This window comes from Hippocampus comes, unplaced genomic scaffold (genome assembly GCF_001891065.2).
Source record: "Hippocampus comes isolate QL1 unplaced genomic scaffold, H_comes_QL1_v1.1 scaffold155, whole genome shotgun sequence".
NCBI classification, from domain to species: Eukaryota; Metazoa; Chordata; class Actinopteri; order Syngnathiformes; family Syngnathidae; genus Hippocampus; species Hippocampus comes.
Genome location: NW_017804967.1, coordinates 773,726 through 792,497, shown reverse-complemented (window position 1 = coordinate 792,497; position 18,772 = coordinate 773,726). Strand labels below are relative to the sequence as shown.

The 18,772-nt window shown below is 42.0% G+C and overlaps 1 protein-coding gene across 6 annotated transcripts in view; it reads right to left on the bottom strand.

The window, feature by feature from the left end:
- arhgef28a (Rho guanine nucleotide exchange factor (GEF) 28a) overlaps positions 1-18,763 on the bottom strand; it is a 37,546-nt gene extending 18,783 nt beyond the window's left edge. For 4 of the 6 annotated variants that reach the window (XM_019887501.1, XM_019887524.1, XM_019887513.1 and 1 more), the window contains exons 1-9: positions 18,736-18,763; positions 14,953-15,094; positions 13,929-14,038; positions 13,276-13,462; positions 11,533-11,716; positions 10,715-10,916; positions 10,413-10,488; positions 9,955-10,001; positions 8,534-8,600 (exon numbers count right to left, since the gene is read on the bottom strand). In XM_019887501.1, the coding sequence (XP_019743060.1) occupies positions 8,534-8,600; positions 9,955-10,001; positions 10,413-10,488; positions 10,715-10,916; positions 11,533-11,716; positions 13,276-13,462; positions 13,929-14,038; positions 14,953-15,052 (973 nt within the window). In that variant the 5' untranslated portion in view covers positions 15,053-15,094; positions 18,736-18,763. Of the gene's footprint in view, positions 1-5,543; positions 5,766-8,533; positions 8,601-9,954; positions 10,002-10,412; positions 10,489-10,714; positions 10,917-11,532; positions 11,717-13,275; positions 13,463-13,928; positions 14,039-14,952; positions 15,095-18,735 lie in introns of those variants that run through there. The other 2 variants (XM_019887541.1, XM_019887551.1) reach the window with 2 other exon arrangements.
- Between the last annotated feature and the right edge of the window lie 9 nt (positions 18,764-18,772).

The following is an 18,772-nucleotide window of genomic DNA, read 5'->3' as shown; positions in this document are numbered from 1 at the left end:
ATGTGTGTGTGTGTGTGTGTGTGTGTGTGTGTGTGTGTGTGTGTGTGTGTGTGTGTGTGTGTGTGTGTGTGTGCGTCTCTCAAAGGCCCTTTGCACACACACGTGAAAGGGTGTGTCAGGCGTTGTGCCAAGGCATCTGTATGCTTGTTTCTTCCCCCCACCCGAACCTTCAGTGTGGCAGTGGCGAGAAGATAACTTCCAGTGAGCACACAGTAGCACTGAGGGGGAACATATTCTACACAGTGGAGCCACTGTGAGAGGCAGCCAGGTTTAGCTTTGCAAAAACACGCCTGCTCTTAAAACACACATGCACTCTATCCAAAACTCAGCTTCGAAGCGCTGTTTCTGGGAACGAATCCAGGCGGTAGTTTTAGTATTAGCTTAGTATCTGGGGATGAAATAATGAAATTCAGCCTGACAGTCTTTGTTTTTAAGCCTGAGTGTCTGTCTTTTTTTTTTGAGTCCTCTATACATAAAGTTGAGTTGAACTGAATTTAGACACCTTAATGTACAATCAAGTACAGCGCAGGTCTAAGATGGTCACAAGGCCATATGATATGTTTTTTTTCTTTTCAGTAGTCTTTCTGAATAATCCTGAACTGAATCCTGAAAACACACACACACACACACACACACACACACACACACACACACACACACACACACACACACACACACACACACACACACACACAACAGCAAAATAATATGTTGTCGATCAAACTTGTCTGTCCAAATTGGAGAATATAATTTCGTATTCTATTACTTTGACTTTCTTGTTATATTGTTACAAACTATCTTTTGGGAGACCAACATGAGTAAGCTTTTCAGTGAATGTGAAGTGTATCAAGGTGCAGCGGTATCCCATTCGGTGATGCATTCAATGGAAAAAAAAAATTCCTAACCACATTAACATCCGGCGGTACAAGTACAATGCTCATTGTGTTAACCCCACAATGACAGCGTCCTTAACTCAGTTAATGTCATGCTTGGATTTATAGCATCACTTTCTAAAGGACCACACTTGCACCGGTAACCATGTTTCAAAAACATTCCTTTTGAACTCAGAAACAGCTGTCACTCAAACGCCAAAACCCGGTAGTTTGTGCTTCCAAGCTGCTGGCACCACACAGTAGGAGGAAAGAAGTCCGACTTTATAGAGGAGAGTGAATCAGACCAGCAAATGGCTCTGCTTCCTGTTGGCTGCGAGTCCAATAAATCTGAGAACCCACAAGGAGTCAAGTAGACATTGATGAGAGAACCAGATGAGTCTTGGTTCATTCATGTGTAACGTAAAAGGTACGAAATCAGATGTAAGTCGCACATCTGTATGATATAAACAACACGCATGTCCTTGATCACGACTTCCAAACTCTGGGAGTACACCATATGTCTTAAAACCCAAAGACACCAGATGTTGCAGCAGAACTCAGCACAAAAGATAGTCCATGGAAAATGGTTTAATAACACATTGAAGACCCAGTAAACTGAGAAAGGTCTCGAGTAAATGTACTAAAATGTTTTCGCACCATTTCACATTTCGTAAAACTGTGCCTGGTGATGGCCTCGGGCACCCGACATAAGTTGCCCCTCCCCCAATGTACAGTATATTAAAACTTGAGCTGCCCAATGAAATACAGTCGTTGAGTGACAGGTATGAGTCCCCCGTTATATGATTTCTATCACGACAGCATGCAGTTAGCAAGCTAGCTATGCATGCGTCACTGAAAATGCATCTTCCCAAGACGCAAAAATTTACATGTCTGTGTCATTATTTAAATTATTAAGGGAGGAGCCCGCTGCCCATCTGGCTGGTATCTAGTGCCTCTCGTCCTCGATGACCTGGTGAGATATATTCCAGTAAGCAGATGATTCTTCTTGATATTGGATGTATTTTCGCAGCACAAACATGTAGCCATGCATAAGCATAAGAAGGTTGTGAGATGAAGCAGCGTCAATTTTTCAACAGGGTTTGGCTTCACACATTCAGCGCCCAGTGTTTGAGAGTGGAGACAAGGGCTTGGTTTTCCCAGTGCTAAAGAAAAATAAAAGTACAAGTACAGAAAAGCCTCATTTTCTGTAATTGCCTTTTTTTTTTTTTTTACTATTCAAATTAGGCACGGTTGTTAACTCATTTATTTTCACTTTACAGGTACTTTAGTGCTACAACATCAAATCCAGGGTGAGACAGTAGAACTTTCAAAGACCAAATGTGACGCAACTTGGAAAAAGATACTTCAAAAGTTGAGTTGCCAAGTGCAATATGAGCATTGCGAGTAATTAAATATCAATTGCATGAAGACATTTATTTTACCAAGCAGACAAGCACGTAGCTTGAAAGCATATCAAGTAGAGACGAGCGAGAAAATGACCACACAGACTTGCTGACAAATGGCAAACATTGCCCCGTAAATGTGGAAGATCTTAATTAATTTTGCTTCAGTTTTTCAATTGGAGCGACTAATCAATTAATCAAGTCAACCAGTGTCATGAATGGAATGTGTTATCTCGCTGTACTGTATTGGTCGAGGGTCAAACACTGTTTGAAAGAGGATTTCATTTCATATAAACCCCATTCTGGAACACTGACCGAGAGGGGCTAATAATTCAGCTGCTGGAGCAGGTTCGAAGCCACAGCTGGCTGCTACGGCCTGGATCATTGTGACACCTCTGACCCATTAACCACTGCCTGGTGATCATTACTGTCAGCCATGAGATCTGTGTTTAACATTAGTTAACGGAGGAATAACAGAGAAGCCGGGAGAGATCGGATTACTCACACTGTTGAGCGATGTCTGCGTGCAGGTTGCCATTTCAAAAGTAGGTTTAGTGAAATGTCTAACAGCGTGTCAGGCTATTTGTTTAGGACCGTGCCCAGGAGAAGGTATACGTGGAGAGATGTGATATTCAAAGCATATCCCTGAGTGAGCACTAACCCTATACAGTAGCGGTGCCTGAATAGCTTAAGAGTGTCAGAGCTCTTCTAGAAAAGTAAGACAAAGACGCCAGTCAGTGGCAGGTCTCCAGGCCAGGGCAGTTAAACACAGAGAGTGACCCTTCAACCCGTGCACACCCCTGGGAGGGAGTCATCGAAAGGAAGGCAGCGTGGAAAGGGGGAGGCAGGTTTGTCACAAGGGCTCTTTCTCAAGGTTCACTCTGTTTGGAGGCTCCCGGGGAACATTCAACATAAACAGTCGTACCTGTCATTTGGGCGAGCGTTTCATGTTCTTTGGGAGCACAAAAACACGAATCATCGAAGCTTTTCTGCTTTTATGAGGTCATTTTTTGAAGCACTGCCTTGAACATCTGTCATATTCAGGAGAGGCCAAAAACATTGGAAGGGAAGTAAAATAATAAATTCAGTCTAAAAATGGAAACAAAAAAAAAAAAAAAATCAAAGCAAAAGAAGCTTTTTTTTTTTTTTTTAACCCCGGGGTTTTAGAAAAGGCTATTTATACAGAAACAACAATTGACCACCAAAATCCACAAATCCACTGTGAGTAACGACACCTGCAATTGGTCCAAGCATCACATTGCGTCTTACCATGATGTTTACATTTCAGCTGACCAAGAGATCCCGGGGAAGGAAAACCTTACGCGGACAGTTATCGGCCTTCAGAGTGACGAAACAAACATAAAGGTTGTCACACCTGAAAATACACAGATTTTTTTTCTTCATTTTATTTCATTTTTATGCAGTCGGACTGTTACCAGACATCCCAAAACGTCAGGTACACAATGCAGAACGTTTCAAGCCACGTGGGTCATTTCAACTACAGTGGTGCCTCGGCATATGATCCAAGCTTGTAACTCAAAACACTCGTATCTCAAATCGCCATTCCCAATTGAAATGAATGCAAATGCCATTTATCTGTTACAGCCTCCCAAAAACCTGACAAAAATGTTCAGAATGTGTTTTTGAAAAATAACTCAAATAATACTGTATTTTACTTTACTAGAAGTGACATAATTCGATAGAGTGTAAAGAAACGACATCGTTTTCACCTCATTTCATTCGACAATTCGATGCCCCTTTGGGTGTGCGCACCTTGGCCACCTGACAGCAATACTATACAGACATGGTCATCAACTTCTCAGTAACACAGAGTAACATGAGTCATTATTGAGAATAAAGAATACATGCCAGCGAGTATTGTCATGTTATCTGTCCGCATTTGTTGCTCCAAGGTTTGTGCTCAAAAAAATTGATTTTATTTTAAAAAGTGTTTTTAGCGCCGCAACGCCGATTCTATTCAGTAGATCATCGATGGCATTTCACTTTGTGTTAGCATTAGGTTCGTGAATTTAAGGCAAAGTTATGCGGTTGTTCTGTACTTTGTTGCGGTGATGTCACATTATTCTTCATGCAGTGCCTCCAGATGATCAGGCATCAAAACAAAGACAGTTGTGACAACCTGAACAGTTCTGTGCCCTAAAATCTTCTGAACACCGTTGCCCTTGGCTTATCTGCAGTTTTTGGCTGAGTGATAATGGGATCATCATCTGTTAGCTCATGCATGTAATTGAACGTTGATAAGCAGAGTTTAGCAACAATTAGCATTCACCTAAGAACGAACTCACATTTCTCTGTCTATCGTCTGAATTTTTAATCACAAAGTGTGTTTAGCAGCTGAACTTGTTCACTGTTCAAAGTCTGGATGCCGTACGTCCACTTCAAATTCAAGCAAGCCAATCATTTTGGCCAAGTCTTTATATGGTCAATTTGATTGTGGAGTTCATGGTTTTTGGCTTGGTAGTACAAGCGGGCTGGGTTTATAAAATTGGCCAGTGTCAATCTCAATTAAGAGGCAATAACCGGGATTGTGTTGCTGAGGTTTATGGTCAAAGATGAGGGAAAGACGACTGGAGTGAAGCCATGACACAGACACGACAGTAACTTGAGCTTCAGCTGTGTCTGTCTGCGCGGTCTCTCGCTTCATGAGAAAACACAACGCTTCTACACACAAGCAACAGTGTCCAAGCCCAATTTTGATGAATTTAGAAGGTCTCCTAAGCTGCTAAGGCGGGTCAACCCACCTTTGCACTAAGTCGGGGTATACACAACATACTCAAGCTACTTTGTGAACATCATGGAAGTCAACAATCACATGGCCCTGCGGGACTCCACAATGAAACGTGTGCCCAAGATGTCGAAAGTCTCAAAGCAGTCAATCAGCCTCGTGAGGCCATCTGACATTCCGCAACACACTGTCAGATATCAGGTTACATCACCGGCAAACAAACAGTTATCTCACTCCGTTGTGGTAACTGCTGGTGAAGAAGTATACGTGATGATGGCACCGGTCTTAATTCAACTTTATCGCTCCAAAATAGTCTTGTCCATTTTCCAACCGTCCTAAACGTCAGTTGAACAGTGAAGCTTTTGTGTCAACCAGCATCAGCATGCATTCTAAATGTTACACCTGACCAATACGTTAGATGGGTTGAAAATTTCTGTTTTCACAAAACTGCAGATGACAACAAGTATCACGCATGACGCAGCATATAGATTTCTACAGTCATCGGGTACGACACTCTGGTACCTTTTTTGCCAGAACTTTTACGCATCCTCATCCTCGGAAAAGACGGCCATGAGTAGTTGAAAGGAGAATCTGAGTCAGAATCCATGAATTGCTCTTTCCCAATTCCAGCTCAAACCTTGCAAAAAGAAGCCTCAGTCTACATCCATTTCCCTCTGGTAGAAGACACTGCACACTCGCTTCAGCAATTGCTCCTTTCTCCAGAGCCCCACTGTGGACACTCTGACACTTTAGGAGAGAGCCAGCATGCCCCCCCCCCCTGTCGAACTACCCCTCCCCCTAAAGCCCTCCCCTTCCCCCTTTAAAACTCTGAAGTGTCCAACTCAGAGTCTCGTGCTGTCCACATCCTCAACTTTTCTTTCTCCCTCTCAGACTTTCCTAACTCTAAATCAATTCCCTGGATCGCTCGGTCTTTTCACTCATCTGCCAGACACAGTTTGGAAGGAGCAAGGAGGTGAACCTATGTTGGTCGTGGCAGGGCGGTTGGGGAGGTCAGTGACGGGCCGGAAAGAGCGATCGAAGGAGGGTTCCAGATGGAGAGAAAGTCAAACACAGAAGCGACTTCAGAACCTACAGAGAAGTCAAACATGAGTGCAAGAGACCCAAGTGGAGGTGACTCTCAGACACTGGAGAAATCATTAACCCCGCGAGTTCATGATTGTCTCAGAGATGCGCCAGGATGGAACGCTCGGCACATACTTGCAAGGCAGAAAAGCCATTCATTCCCCTCTAAGTGTGCCGGACAGCTGACATCTGAAGGTAGTCCTTCCCGACGACTTCAATCTCTTTGAATCAAGTGTAAGGCATGTCAAATCCATGTTTCTCCTTGTGAGGATGGAGAAAGGGAGTGCAGACTGCCAGGTCAGCAGACTCACCATGGAGACAACAGCCAGAGCCGTGGCTATTTTCTTCTTCACTATCCACGTCCTGGCCACCCCCCATTTTTCAACTCTTGCCAACTTGTAGTTCCCCGGCTTACTGCAACAGGCGCACAAGTAGGCTCAAGTAGATGATAATAGCACCCGCACTGGATGCCAAACGTGCTGAGAATGCAGCGAAATGTTGAACTGCGATGGAAAAAGCATATGAGAGTTCTGAGGGCAGAATGCGTCAGAGTAACGCAGTGTGAAAGTGTGAGGCTGCTTGTGCAGGTTTTGGCACTGTACTGGGTGCACATTAATGCTGGCTTTGTGGGGTCTGTGTGAGGTTTAATCCTTTTTTTCCGCTCTCCAATTAGATCCCTCAGCTGGGGTCGGGGACTCTTGTTAGCATTTTTGGCATCGCACTCATCATCGGTTGTCGTTCTGCCAAGCTATCTGTATCATAAATTCTCCGCTCTTGCTCTCGATTCCACTGACGCGCACCATTTCTCACACCGCTCCACTCGCCTCTCCCCGGGGATCTCGACAAGCTGCTGGAAACAGCTTTTGGGAAAGCCTTGGCAACCCCCATTCAGCCACAATCAGCCCCTTTTTGGTACCCTTATACTCCTTGCCCCTGTTCGCAGCACACTAACCCTGCATTCTCCCTCCTGGAAAACAAACGCAACACACATGCATGCACAACCATGACTTATTTCTTCAGATATATTGAGCAGTGTCATTTGCTGGTTGCTCACTAAACTCAAATTAAAATTGTGACCTATTGCGAAGGGAATTGGGGGAGTGGGAGAATGAGTCTGTTTGTGTGTGTAAGTATTTGGGGGAATAGTGTGTGCGTCACGTGCATGTGTGTCTTTTGGGTTGGGTATTTGAATTTGAGGGGGCATTGGAAGGGCAAAGGTAGAAGGAGGGATGGAAAACAAGGGAATGTTTTTTTTTTTTTGGTACCAATTGGTAACCAATAGGTTCACATGAACAACCTTAAATCAAATTTTCCAGTTATACATTTAAATTAGGTACTTTCATTTAAGCCAGCATAAATTTGAGAAGAAGCTGATCCCAAGAAGTACAGGGAGAATATGACGGCTACGCTCAAAATTCCTCATCCCTTTGCAGTCATTGCAGAAGCTCTGACGGCAGAGATTCCATCGGACTATTTGATGACACCTTGGTTCGAGTCTAGAGTCCGTTTAGCGTGAGATAAAAAGAAAGGAGCGGGGGAAAAAAAAAGACACTTGTCGAAATCACTTGTCAATAAAGGATTAAGAGCTCACTAGCAATTACACAAAAGTGGTTTCCTGCCTGTGCAATTCATGTATTTTTTCATTGAAATGTTGAACAGTGTCATGATAGAGCTTTTTTATTTTTATTTAAAAAAAAAAAAGAGCATTCAGGGGATTATTTGAGGTCACTGGCGGTTGTGTTTAAAGACGGCGCAGAAAATAATGTGAATATCCTCAAGGCCGCAGACGCACACAGATGCAGAGAGCAAAATGGCTAAAGCATAAAGCATGGAAAACAACACCAGCCACAGGAAGTTAAAATTGCAGACGTCCAGTGCCAAGTGTTGTAAAGCCCGCAGCCTCAGCTTGTAACCGCGACATTCTTACGCTCAGGCATCATTTTGCGCACCAACTAATCAAGCCAATCATTAACCCACAGGATGTTCCCCCTCTCAAGCCTTTTTCCCTCTTGCCCAACAGGAGATCCGAAGGAAGCCACCTACAGCCACATCGTTACAATTCGTTTGTGATCCAAAACCTGTTGGCAGGAGTAGGATGACTCTGGGGTTGGTTACAGGAGCGCTCTTCTGCACGCTATTTAAAAAAAATCCCTTCCATGTGTCCTGACTGTGGTGAACAAAGAGTAACAAGCATCCAAAAACTCCAAAAGAAAGAGGCCGCGAGGGCTGAAATGTGATTTGTCAAACGTTTCCTACTGTTGAGCTCATTTAATGATTGGTAGCTAACTTGGACACCTAAAACAACAATAGCCACATTCATATCCACACCTGAAGCACCACAAGCGTCAAAAGAAATATTTACACAGAGATTCATTCTGAAATGGGACTTGAACTATTCTGACGTTTTACTTTTCTAGTAGGCCCCTTACCAGAGTCAGATTGCTCGTCCTCTTGGTCCTCCTGATTGAGGCAAAACATTAGCGGCTCCTCGTAGTCCTGTCCAGAGAAAAAAATGTTCACCGAGCAGCACGCGCACAATTCCACAGCGAGACTTTTCCATCAGGTTACAAGCATTCCACTAAAAAAAAAAAAACAAACAAAAAAAAAAAAAAAACCAAGTCTGGCTAAGTACAAAAACATAAGTGTTTGGCAGCGACTCGGGTGTGCGACAGCGAGAGAGATCAATTAGGTAACCATCTGTAACGTATACAACAAGTCCTACAGAAACATGAAACATGCTCACAATGTGGGCCATTCAAGCAACTGTGCCAGGTGGAGCCTCCAACACCTTAACAATGATACTGAAACAACGTGGAGCATTGAGGGGCAGTGAGGTGGTGCCGGTGCACTTTATGCCCGGCTGATGCAGATGTTCACACAGGTTGAGCGCAGAAGATATGACAGTTCAGAAATTTTCAATTAAAAATAAAGCGTTCCAAAGCTTTTACACGCAATGAATCGGTTTCACATATGACAATATTTGGACGGACTGGCACAGAAACGAATTGAAAAGACAAGTCACCATTAACTGAATGTAATTGTTGTAATTTGTGTGAGCTGTGCTTGTTGCAGTTCAACAAGCCAGTCCCATTTTGGGTGAATGGGAGCCAATGGCACCCAAGTTTGTTACTTAAAAGCAGACTACTCAGAAAATGTCTGAAAATCACGCTTTGCAAAGATAGGAAGTGAGAAATTAGCGGTGTTGGGGGGGGGGGGTGGACGATCTGAATTGAAAGACCAGTTTTGATTTGACAAACTGAACTGAATTGTTTCGATTTGGTTCGTTTGCAAATAATGAACATACCTACCAGGACCCACTACTGGAAGCACTTGCTGCGAAAAATAAGTATTTACGTATACTGCTGATATTGTCTCTTCTATGCGGCATTTTTTTTTTCTAGCACAGTCGCCCTCTTCTGCTTTTGTCTCTTCATCTGGACTTTTCCCCTTTGTTTTTAACAAATTTTTGCAACTATTTTGAAGGCTTACTTTTTGACAACCATAAGTCAACTGACTTGTGTACAAAGGAACAGGTAAATGCACCTGTCTTCCACAATCAAACTTTTTTGACAATCTGATGATCAGTACAGATTGCATTTTTTGGTCCAGTCTCTAACCAGATATCTGGTTAATATCTGACAGGAGGGGACAGACCACTGATGTAGAACATACTACAAATGTTCTTGCTGTAAGGAACAATTGGTTGCCATACTTACAAAACATTAATCGACTCAAAAACAAATCATTATCATCTCATGGTTTGATGGAGCTCATGGTTTAATGGAAAATAGTTTCCATACTTCTGTTTTTTGTTTCGTGTGTGATTTAATGAGGTGATCATTGGACTCACATTCTCGTCTGCAGCTGAATTATCTCCACTCTTATCAAGAAAAGGTCCTACAACAGGCAAAAAAAAACCCTGCATTATACTCAATGGAAGTACATATTTCTCTCAGCATTTGAGTGGAGATGATTGGGGTTATTTGGCCATACAGTACAAAGAGTGCAGGTGCTATTTATGGTCCTATTATGCAATCACAATGATCCTTAAAGTTCTCAAAGGCAAGCACGTCGTGATTAGCAATAAATTTGGTAACATGGAACACTTCTATTGTTCAAATTTGCTTCCTAAAACAGTCCGCATTTTCTCTACGCAGTACCTCACATTTCCACATGAGGTCAGTCAAGTTGCAACAAAAGCAGAGAAAAAAAAAGTGGCTCAAGGTTGCCACATGAAGAACAGTTAAGTCTGGAAAAATTAAACTCTGAAATCCCAGTAAGCTTACGGATATGGATTGGTTAGAATACCGTTTTCTGCAGGATCATCCACCAATTGTTCTTTTCCGAAAATTGTCTCTGTCCGTTCTCTTCTTAGCGCTTTAATCTGGGAGAAGAAAGGTACACCTTCAATACAAGAATCATGGGAAGATTATACTGTTACTACACACAATAAATCTTCTTGAATCTTAAGATGAACAATCATACACTCAATACTATTTATGAAATGACACGGCTGAACAGCTTGGTTGTGGCAATGTTGCATCCATCTACTATTTCAAGCGTTCAGTCCCGAGACATTACAAGGACAAAAACAAAACAATCACACTGACCTCTCTCAGGAAGCCCTCATCTCTAAGTCGGTTTCTGAGCAGCTGAATATCAGCATGCCGGCTTTCCTCTGAGCTCCACTTGAGATTTTGTCGGACGGTCAGTGTCAGATTCCCCGTGTCGTGACAGTATCTCAGCAAACGGGAGCGGTCTGCCCATACCTGAGATAGTCCTGCAGGAGGTGTGGCTAGAGGGTTGGGTGGGCTGCCACAAAATTAAATCATTAAAAAAAATAAATAAATACAAAACAGTGACTTGGACATTTGAACAAGAATTTGGTTGAAGGCATAATTTGAGTAATTGTGCTCCCTAGTGGGAATGTTTTTAATTACAATCCGTTAAGTCTTAAAAATGTCATAAGTAAATCAGTACTGAAAAGGGCGATTAACATTTCTGATCTATGTTGCTGTTTTTCTTGTTGTGCATTGCATTTCATATAAAAGTCCCCAAAAAAGTGGAAGAACCATCATGTCTGTTATTTCTGGTAATCTCTATCGGAGGCTGAGGACTACTCACTTCGTACATTATGTGACTTTTTTTCCCCCCCATTACAAAGGGCTCCCTTGGATACATTCACCATTCAAAGATGGCACAAAACAGCAAAATAAGAAACTTGAGCTTTAATTAATTTTGAGGGACTATGTTTGTCCTGCATTAAACTGATACACCTACTCATGTTGTAGTAGACGACAGGATTTAAGTGCTATGAAGCCATGTCTGCCACGTCGCCAGTTGCACATCCCTGTACTAGAAGGTACCCGTGCATCACTAGTGGTACTGTGAACTCAGCTACTTGTTTGAATGGAGTTTAAAATCTTACTGCGTGAGGAGCTCCAGCAGTTCTCTGTTGCCCGATGAGTGTGCCAGCTGCAGCGGCGTGACTCCCTCCTTGTTTGGCAGATTGATAGCCATCAGACCTCCGGGCTGACAAAGCAACAGCTCGGCTAGTCGACACAGACCCCATCGCACAGCCAGGTGGAGCAGAGACTCTTTGGGGCTGTGATCTGTGATAAGAAGACATTAACATTCAGCTGTAGCAAGCAATCAGGTGAGTGATAAAGAGATTAAACTGAAAATTATGTGTCAGTGGCAAGGTTTAAATCACCATTGTGACATGTAATAGTGATCTCCTCTGATGAGTGGCTTTATTATAATAATTAGCCTACTTATCACTGAATCACTCTGGCCCACTGACCCACTTTAAGACAGCCAAAGATGTTTTAAAAAGCGGCAAGGGCTTCATGTTTTCTTGTCAGCTATCAGCAGTCGAACAAGATCTATAAAGCGGGGTCTTCTCATGACAACCCCTTAGAAATGTAATGCACACACTGAACTACAAAATATACGTGACTGCCTTGTGACTGTGTTTTAAAATAGGCTCAGCAGTTGTATTCTATTATAATATATGATACAGGTGCACCCAATGAAAGTCCAATGAGAACAGAATAAAACAGTGTAAAAGTGCTACTGGTCCAGCAGCCAGCAACAAAATCTGGCCCAAAACATGCACAAATTAATAAGACCTTAAATATTCGTCCCACATCATTCAAACATTAGGGCTGACTAAATATTGTATGTCAAAATTTCACAAGGTGAGCGGATTGGACAGATGTGTTCTTAGGGTGTGCAAGTCAATATTAGCATTGCTCTTTCAGCTGCGTTTAATAGTCAAACGCTAAAAGGTTGACAAGTATAATCCCTTTTGAGTCTGATTAACTGCAGACATTCAGCGGGAGGCACTGCAATGAAACAGGCTGCCATAACAACATTAGCCTGAAATCTAGTTTGTTGTTTATGTCTTGTAGGTGGGTGTAAACCGCAAATGAGTTCATATGAACAGACGGTGGCATCTAGCAAACATGGTGGTCAGCGCACAAGCCACACGCAAATGGATGACGCTCCGCCTCAGGCAACGTCCAGATGGAACGGCTCTATTAACCACATTAGACGCTGCCTAATTAGCTATGATGAATTCAACAAGAAGCACGCATGTGAGCATGATCACTTCCGATTTCGGTCCGGCGAGCAAGCACTGGAAAATGCTAATGATGGTGGCGAAAGTGGAGGAGAGTGGTCGCGGGGAACAGAGTTCAACAGTTCACCTTTCTTGCAAAGGAAGCTTCTAGATGCATTTATTAGCATACACATACATATATTGGATACAAAAAAAAAGTCTGGTCACATCATGTTTTAGCGATAAAAAAATGAAACCAAGATATATCATTTCATATGTTTTCTCTCCATTAATATCAGCAATAACCCTTATAACAGAGCAAAAAAAAAAAAAAAATTGTGACACTGCCACCATCATGTTTGCCTGCTCTTTTGGTGATAAGCGGTGTTGTGTTTGCGGCACTTTTGGAATTATGGCCATAAAGGTTCAACGCCGATTTCATCGGACTGTAGTATTTTCTAACGTGTTTAGGAAATTTCAATGTAGGCAGGGCTTGAATGTTTATCCTTGTAAGACAAGGCCACTCTTTTTTTTAGTTCTAAATTGAAATACAAATGTCATCTGACTGCTCGATGCACAAGATGATACTGTATTGAGGCCAGCTCTCACCGTCTGTTCTGGGACTGCCCAGAACGTTCCAATTTGGAGGAATATCCAGGTTCGCCATGGCGAGGGCTACACGACGATCCATAGCCCAGCGGGAGCTCTGCTGGCCCAGGTTAAAGAGGCTGCTCAGCTCCTTGTGATCCAGAGAGCTCAGACTATATCCGTGGGTGACCAGGTGCTCTGCCAGCTCCTGAAAGTGAATATTACCAATTCTTTTTAACTCATAACCTGATAGAAGTCACTCCTTTTATTCAGATTACATTTTTTTTCAATTTCCTTAATATTGTGAAATACATCTAGATTTCTAAATAGACAGTACAGTATTATGCCAACTTTTATGCCTACATTGGATTTGATGTATTAGCAGTTTTATCATTGTGAATGACAAAAATGAAAAAAAAAATATGCGGTACATCGCTGAATTAGCACTTTTTCCGCATCACAAATAATAATGTTCTTGTTAATCACATGCTCCACCCAGCAAGCGACAACATTTTATTGCAATTGTTTTTGTATTTTTTTGTGGAACCTGCCAACTGTATGTGTCATTATTTGCGGGTTTACAATGTCAAAATAAATACTGTGAAAAAGGGGTTTATTATGATACAACACTAGTGGTGGCCCAAGACTTTTACACAACACTGTAGCTTTCATACCTGTGCATCGTCTTGGACATATTCCAGCATTGCGCCACCCACCCATGTGAGAGGTGTGGTTTCGGAGCTCAAGTAGGCCTGCACAGAGACCACCTCAGCGAGGTTATGTCCTACAAAAATAAATAAATGAATAAATTAAAAATCCACACGTTGTTTCCACTAGGTACTTTTGTCTGCATGTCACTAAATGTGTTCGTTCTGTACTGCATCCAAAGTCCGGTAACAAGTGACACCAAAAATTTGGTCAACAAATAATCACAGTGCTTCTAAGCTTCCTGAGACATTTCATCAAAGCATCTTTACTGACGGATAATGGCTACTGTGCTTGCATATTTCCTTCTGGTACACGGTGATAATGATGATTTATTTTTTTTCGACAAAGGCAGGAACCCTTGGTCTTTAGCCACCTTTGTGCATTCACAGAGTGCACTTTTCGTAGCGGGAACGCTGGCCTGTGCGACCGCTTGCCATCTCGGTCAAACTGTACTGGGGCTTCGTAATGTTGACATATTGTTTGTGGCGCCGTTTCCCTCCTGAGAGGAAGCTGATAAGATTCTGTGCATTTCCAGACGTCAAGTCATGGATTTGGTCTGTGTGTGTGTGTGTGTGTGTGTGTGTGTGTGTGTGTGTCTGCATTTACAGTATATGATCGGAATGGTGATATCCTGTTCATGGCTATATCAGTGAAAGCATTGAAAACACCAGTTTTCCAAAGCAGGAGTTCCATATTTAAAAGATGCGTTTTGTTTTGTTTTTTCTCTGCGTTAAGTAAGACACACATGAGAGGTAATATACAGTCGACCTGCCAAAGTCCATTCCCCAAAAGGTGTACAATTTGGAGATAAATAGGTCACGTCAAGGAAAATTTAGGAGTTCATCTTCGCGTGTGACACCATGCGAGACTTTAGCAAAACGTAAGACTAATCGACAAGGAAGAGATGAATTAATTTTGCTTGTTTTCATAAAACGAACTGAGGTGGACTTTGAGGTTCCACGGCACAATCACACATACGCATGCACATACCAGGCACTATGAAGCAGAGCATGACGTCGCTCTGAGCCCTGGTGACATGGACCAGTGTGGATCCTTCCAGAACAATGAAGACTTCGGCATCTTCAAGCATGGAATCCTCCCCCTCCAATAATGCAAACACTTTGGCCTGGCCCTGAGGTAAAAACAATTGAAAACCGGCATTAACTAGAAAGAGTTAAATGCGTAAAATATAGATTCATGGATTGTTTTTTTTTTGTTTTTTTTTTTTAAATTTTAGTGTACATTTGTAAATATTTGAGTGGTACACTAAATCTATCAACAGATTTTCTCTTGAGGGTACAATAAAAGTTCCCCTCAATAAAAACAGGAATGCCTTTTTTTTTGTGTCTGCCGCAAAGACCCGCACTGATCCCAACAGGCCAGAACATTTTGGACGCCTGATCTGAGGAAGGAGAATGTGAATTAGAGCAGAACCATAGCACAGAGACATAGACTGATCGGAGCCTAAAATTGTCAATTGTGGATGTAACAATATATCTATGGCACTCTCATTTGACTGAGAATCCCAATTAGGAAGGCTGTGTTGAGGTCTTTTAAATGTGGGCCATTGTTTCAATGCAGGCAATTTAAGTACAACAAAACATGTGCAATTGCAAAAAAATAAATAAAAGTTAAAAGTAGGGACTTAATTATGAACATGAGGATGTGCACAATATGTAAAACATTTGGCTGATATACAACATAATAAATTCAAGCCTTTGGTCTCCACTCAAACAATGTGAGCATGTCCACTGAACGTGTGAAACCAGGCCACGCTGAAAAATGGATGCTCCTTCGTCTAACATCTTTCTTATGACTGGACATCCCTACATGTTTGAGCCGCCAAGACATAGCCACTAACAGCCTCCGGTGGCTAAAATGTATCCCGCTGGGTCATCGTGGGGCTTTTCTTCAAGCACCACCATGAGAGTTGATGTAGTTACTGGGTCCTGGGCCGGAGCATCAGCAGCAAGTACTGTTACAATGCCAGTGCACTGATCAACCGGTGATTAATAATTCATTTTAAAAGAGTGGTTTTCCATCAGGTAATTTTGCCAAAATTTATGTCCGCGTAAAATTACAATTCAATGACGAAAATAGAAGGCATGAATGACATTACAGAAATATTTACAAGCAGAGAATGAGATAACGGACAGTAATGGGGAAAGTATAATTTATCTGCTGCTTCTGAGTAATCTCATCAACCTCATCCCCGAGAGTTCTCCTGCATTGGACTGCAGCTCACTAGTTGCATGGCGGGCATAAATCTATTGCAAAAGACATACAGTAAAGCATCAATAGAGCAGATAGTGTGTGAATTATTCTGGGAAATATGAAGTGAATGAGGTACCAGAAAATGAGACAGGCTGTGGAACAGAAGGCAAGACAAAAGCGCCAGCTGTAAGGACGACCTTGAAAGACGGTGTACATGGAATATTAGAATTGTGTGGTAAGAGAGTGTGGGCTTCACAAAGTGTTTCCAGTCGTCTCCTGTTCTCTTTCTTTCATTGGCATTTTTACATGCTTGGGGTTAGGGTTTAGAAAAAAAGGGATGAGATGAGAGATGAGCCAAATTCTTCGGCAGAGAAATATTTTTACATGCTTGGGGTTAGGGTTTAGAAAAAAATTCTTCGGCAGAGAAATGGGGGATACGTGTTTTCATGTGAAAACAAAGTCCTTGAATTTTCTTACCCATGTAACGCTGATCCGACGCGATTCATTTGCTCATTCATTTCTTTATATGAATTCAAACACACTCGCATCCCTTTTGCACAAATGGAATGGCCACCAGTGTCAATTTGTTTGTGTTATCCATGTATCCTTTCAATAACACTTGTCTTCAATAGCATCACGTTGAGTTAGAGCCTATAGCAGCTGACTTTTGGCAAGAGGCAGGCTAGATATAGCCTGGACTGGTTCCTGGTTGATCACAGGGCACCTCCAGACACTTGAGTCTTCAATAAATGTAACATGTATGTTTTTTCAAAGGCGGGAGGAAGTCGGAGTAGGCGAGGGAGGACCCACCCGAGCACAGGGAGAAGATACAAACTCCAAACAGGAAGGATTAAGGACACGCCAAACGTTAACCCACAATATTGCCCTTAATTTGTACAAATGTATAAATCAAGAAAATACACCACATCGGATTCCCAACCAATTCTGAGTGTATTCCAAAAGGCAGACTATTGTCATGAATGACTTCAGTTCAAGCAACAATCTTGTCAGACTTCAGTTCAAGCAACATACGCAGACTCACATTTAAAGCTATGTGAGTGTTTTGTTTATAAGTTTAACAGTGGTTAATTTTTTTTTAAACTTACGTGAAAATAAAGATTAGAAATTTAGATGCAGCAAGACGGATCACCTTCACCCAACCATCCATTCGTCCATTTTCATTAGCCATTGACCTCATTAGGATTGTCGGTGAGCAGCAGTCTAGCAAATTCCATTATGCTTTTGCCTTGGGCTCCATTTTTTTGTGACCGTCACAAAATTCTGCACGGGATGTGGAGTTACTCTGCACGGAGGCATGTTAGACCTGATGTTGGTAATTTTACAGTCAAACACAAGACGGCAGATCTGCAAGAGAGTGCTACGCCACTGTGGGAGTGGTCACATGGCAAACACGGCCAGTCAAAAAGGCTCCTTTCAATCCCTAGAAATGCAGCATGTGTTGCGCAAAAGAGTCTCCACAGGGCAGAAGTACATCAGAAGTACATGAAGCAAGCAGTTAACCTCCTTTTTGAAGAAACTAGATTATATTCCAAACTGCTGCTTTACTCTATGAACTGCGAACTGCCACCATCTAGTACGCCCATCTCAATTTTTTGCTCACAAGTCCATGCAAAAACTCCTGTGTAAGGCTGGCAGCATTCCAGAATGGTTTATGTTCCATCTCTCATTATCTTATTGTATCACGCATCTTACCAATTAAAAAAATGAATGGCTACGCTACAACAACAACAATTCTATCCCACAAACCAAAAAAACAACTATTAAGACTCTCCACTTTAATGATGATGTTGGTGCAAAGATCCGACTCATGGTAAAACAAGCAGCATGCCTTTCAGTGTTACAAATAGGTTGTGCTCTTTATTTGTGTAGCCTTGCGGTGACCTCAACGTGACAAAGCAAACAACATGAACAAACGTTAAAGCCTAAGAAATATACCACCCCTTTGATCCTCACGTTAATATTTGCGTACACTATTGGGATCAAGAAAACTGAAAGGCGAAAAATATTTACCCTGAACACATCCGCTGAATGATTTCACAGGTAGATATGTGTCACATGTGAGGCAAATAAATGTTCCTTTTTAACTGTGAGTAATTGAATGACAAATAAAAAATAAGACTTTGAATGAATCAAATGGTAAGACAAAGAAAAAATAAGACTTTGAATGAATCAAATGGTAACTGATTTGCCATTTAGACAAACATGATGCCAAGTTTCTATTCATAGTGGCACTGACTGATGTTTTTTTTTCCAACGAAACTACAATTCAAAAGACATACGTGACTCATTGAAAGACAGATGAAGGTCCCTATACGACCACGGCATAAAAATACTTCAACCTCAACAACCTTTCTGAAGACCGACACAGGCCTTAAATCCTTGATATGCTCAAATGACGTGCGGTATTATTTCATGACATCCACTTGAGAGTAATGTACTTCTGAAATTATAGTCCCCGAGTTTAGTTTTGTTCTCCCATTTTAATATTCTAATTCCATATTACTGACATCAAGACTGCAAACTGGAGCACATACTCACATAGAGGGGCACTTTCCTTCTGCTCAGCTCCATTTTT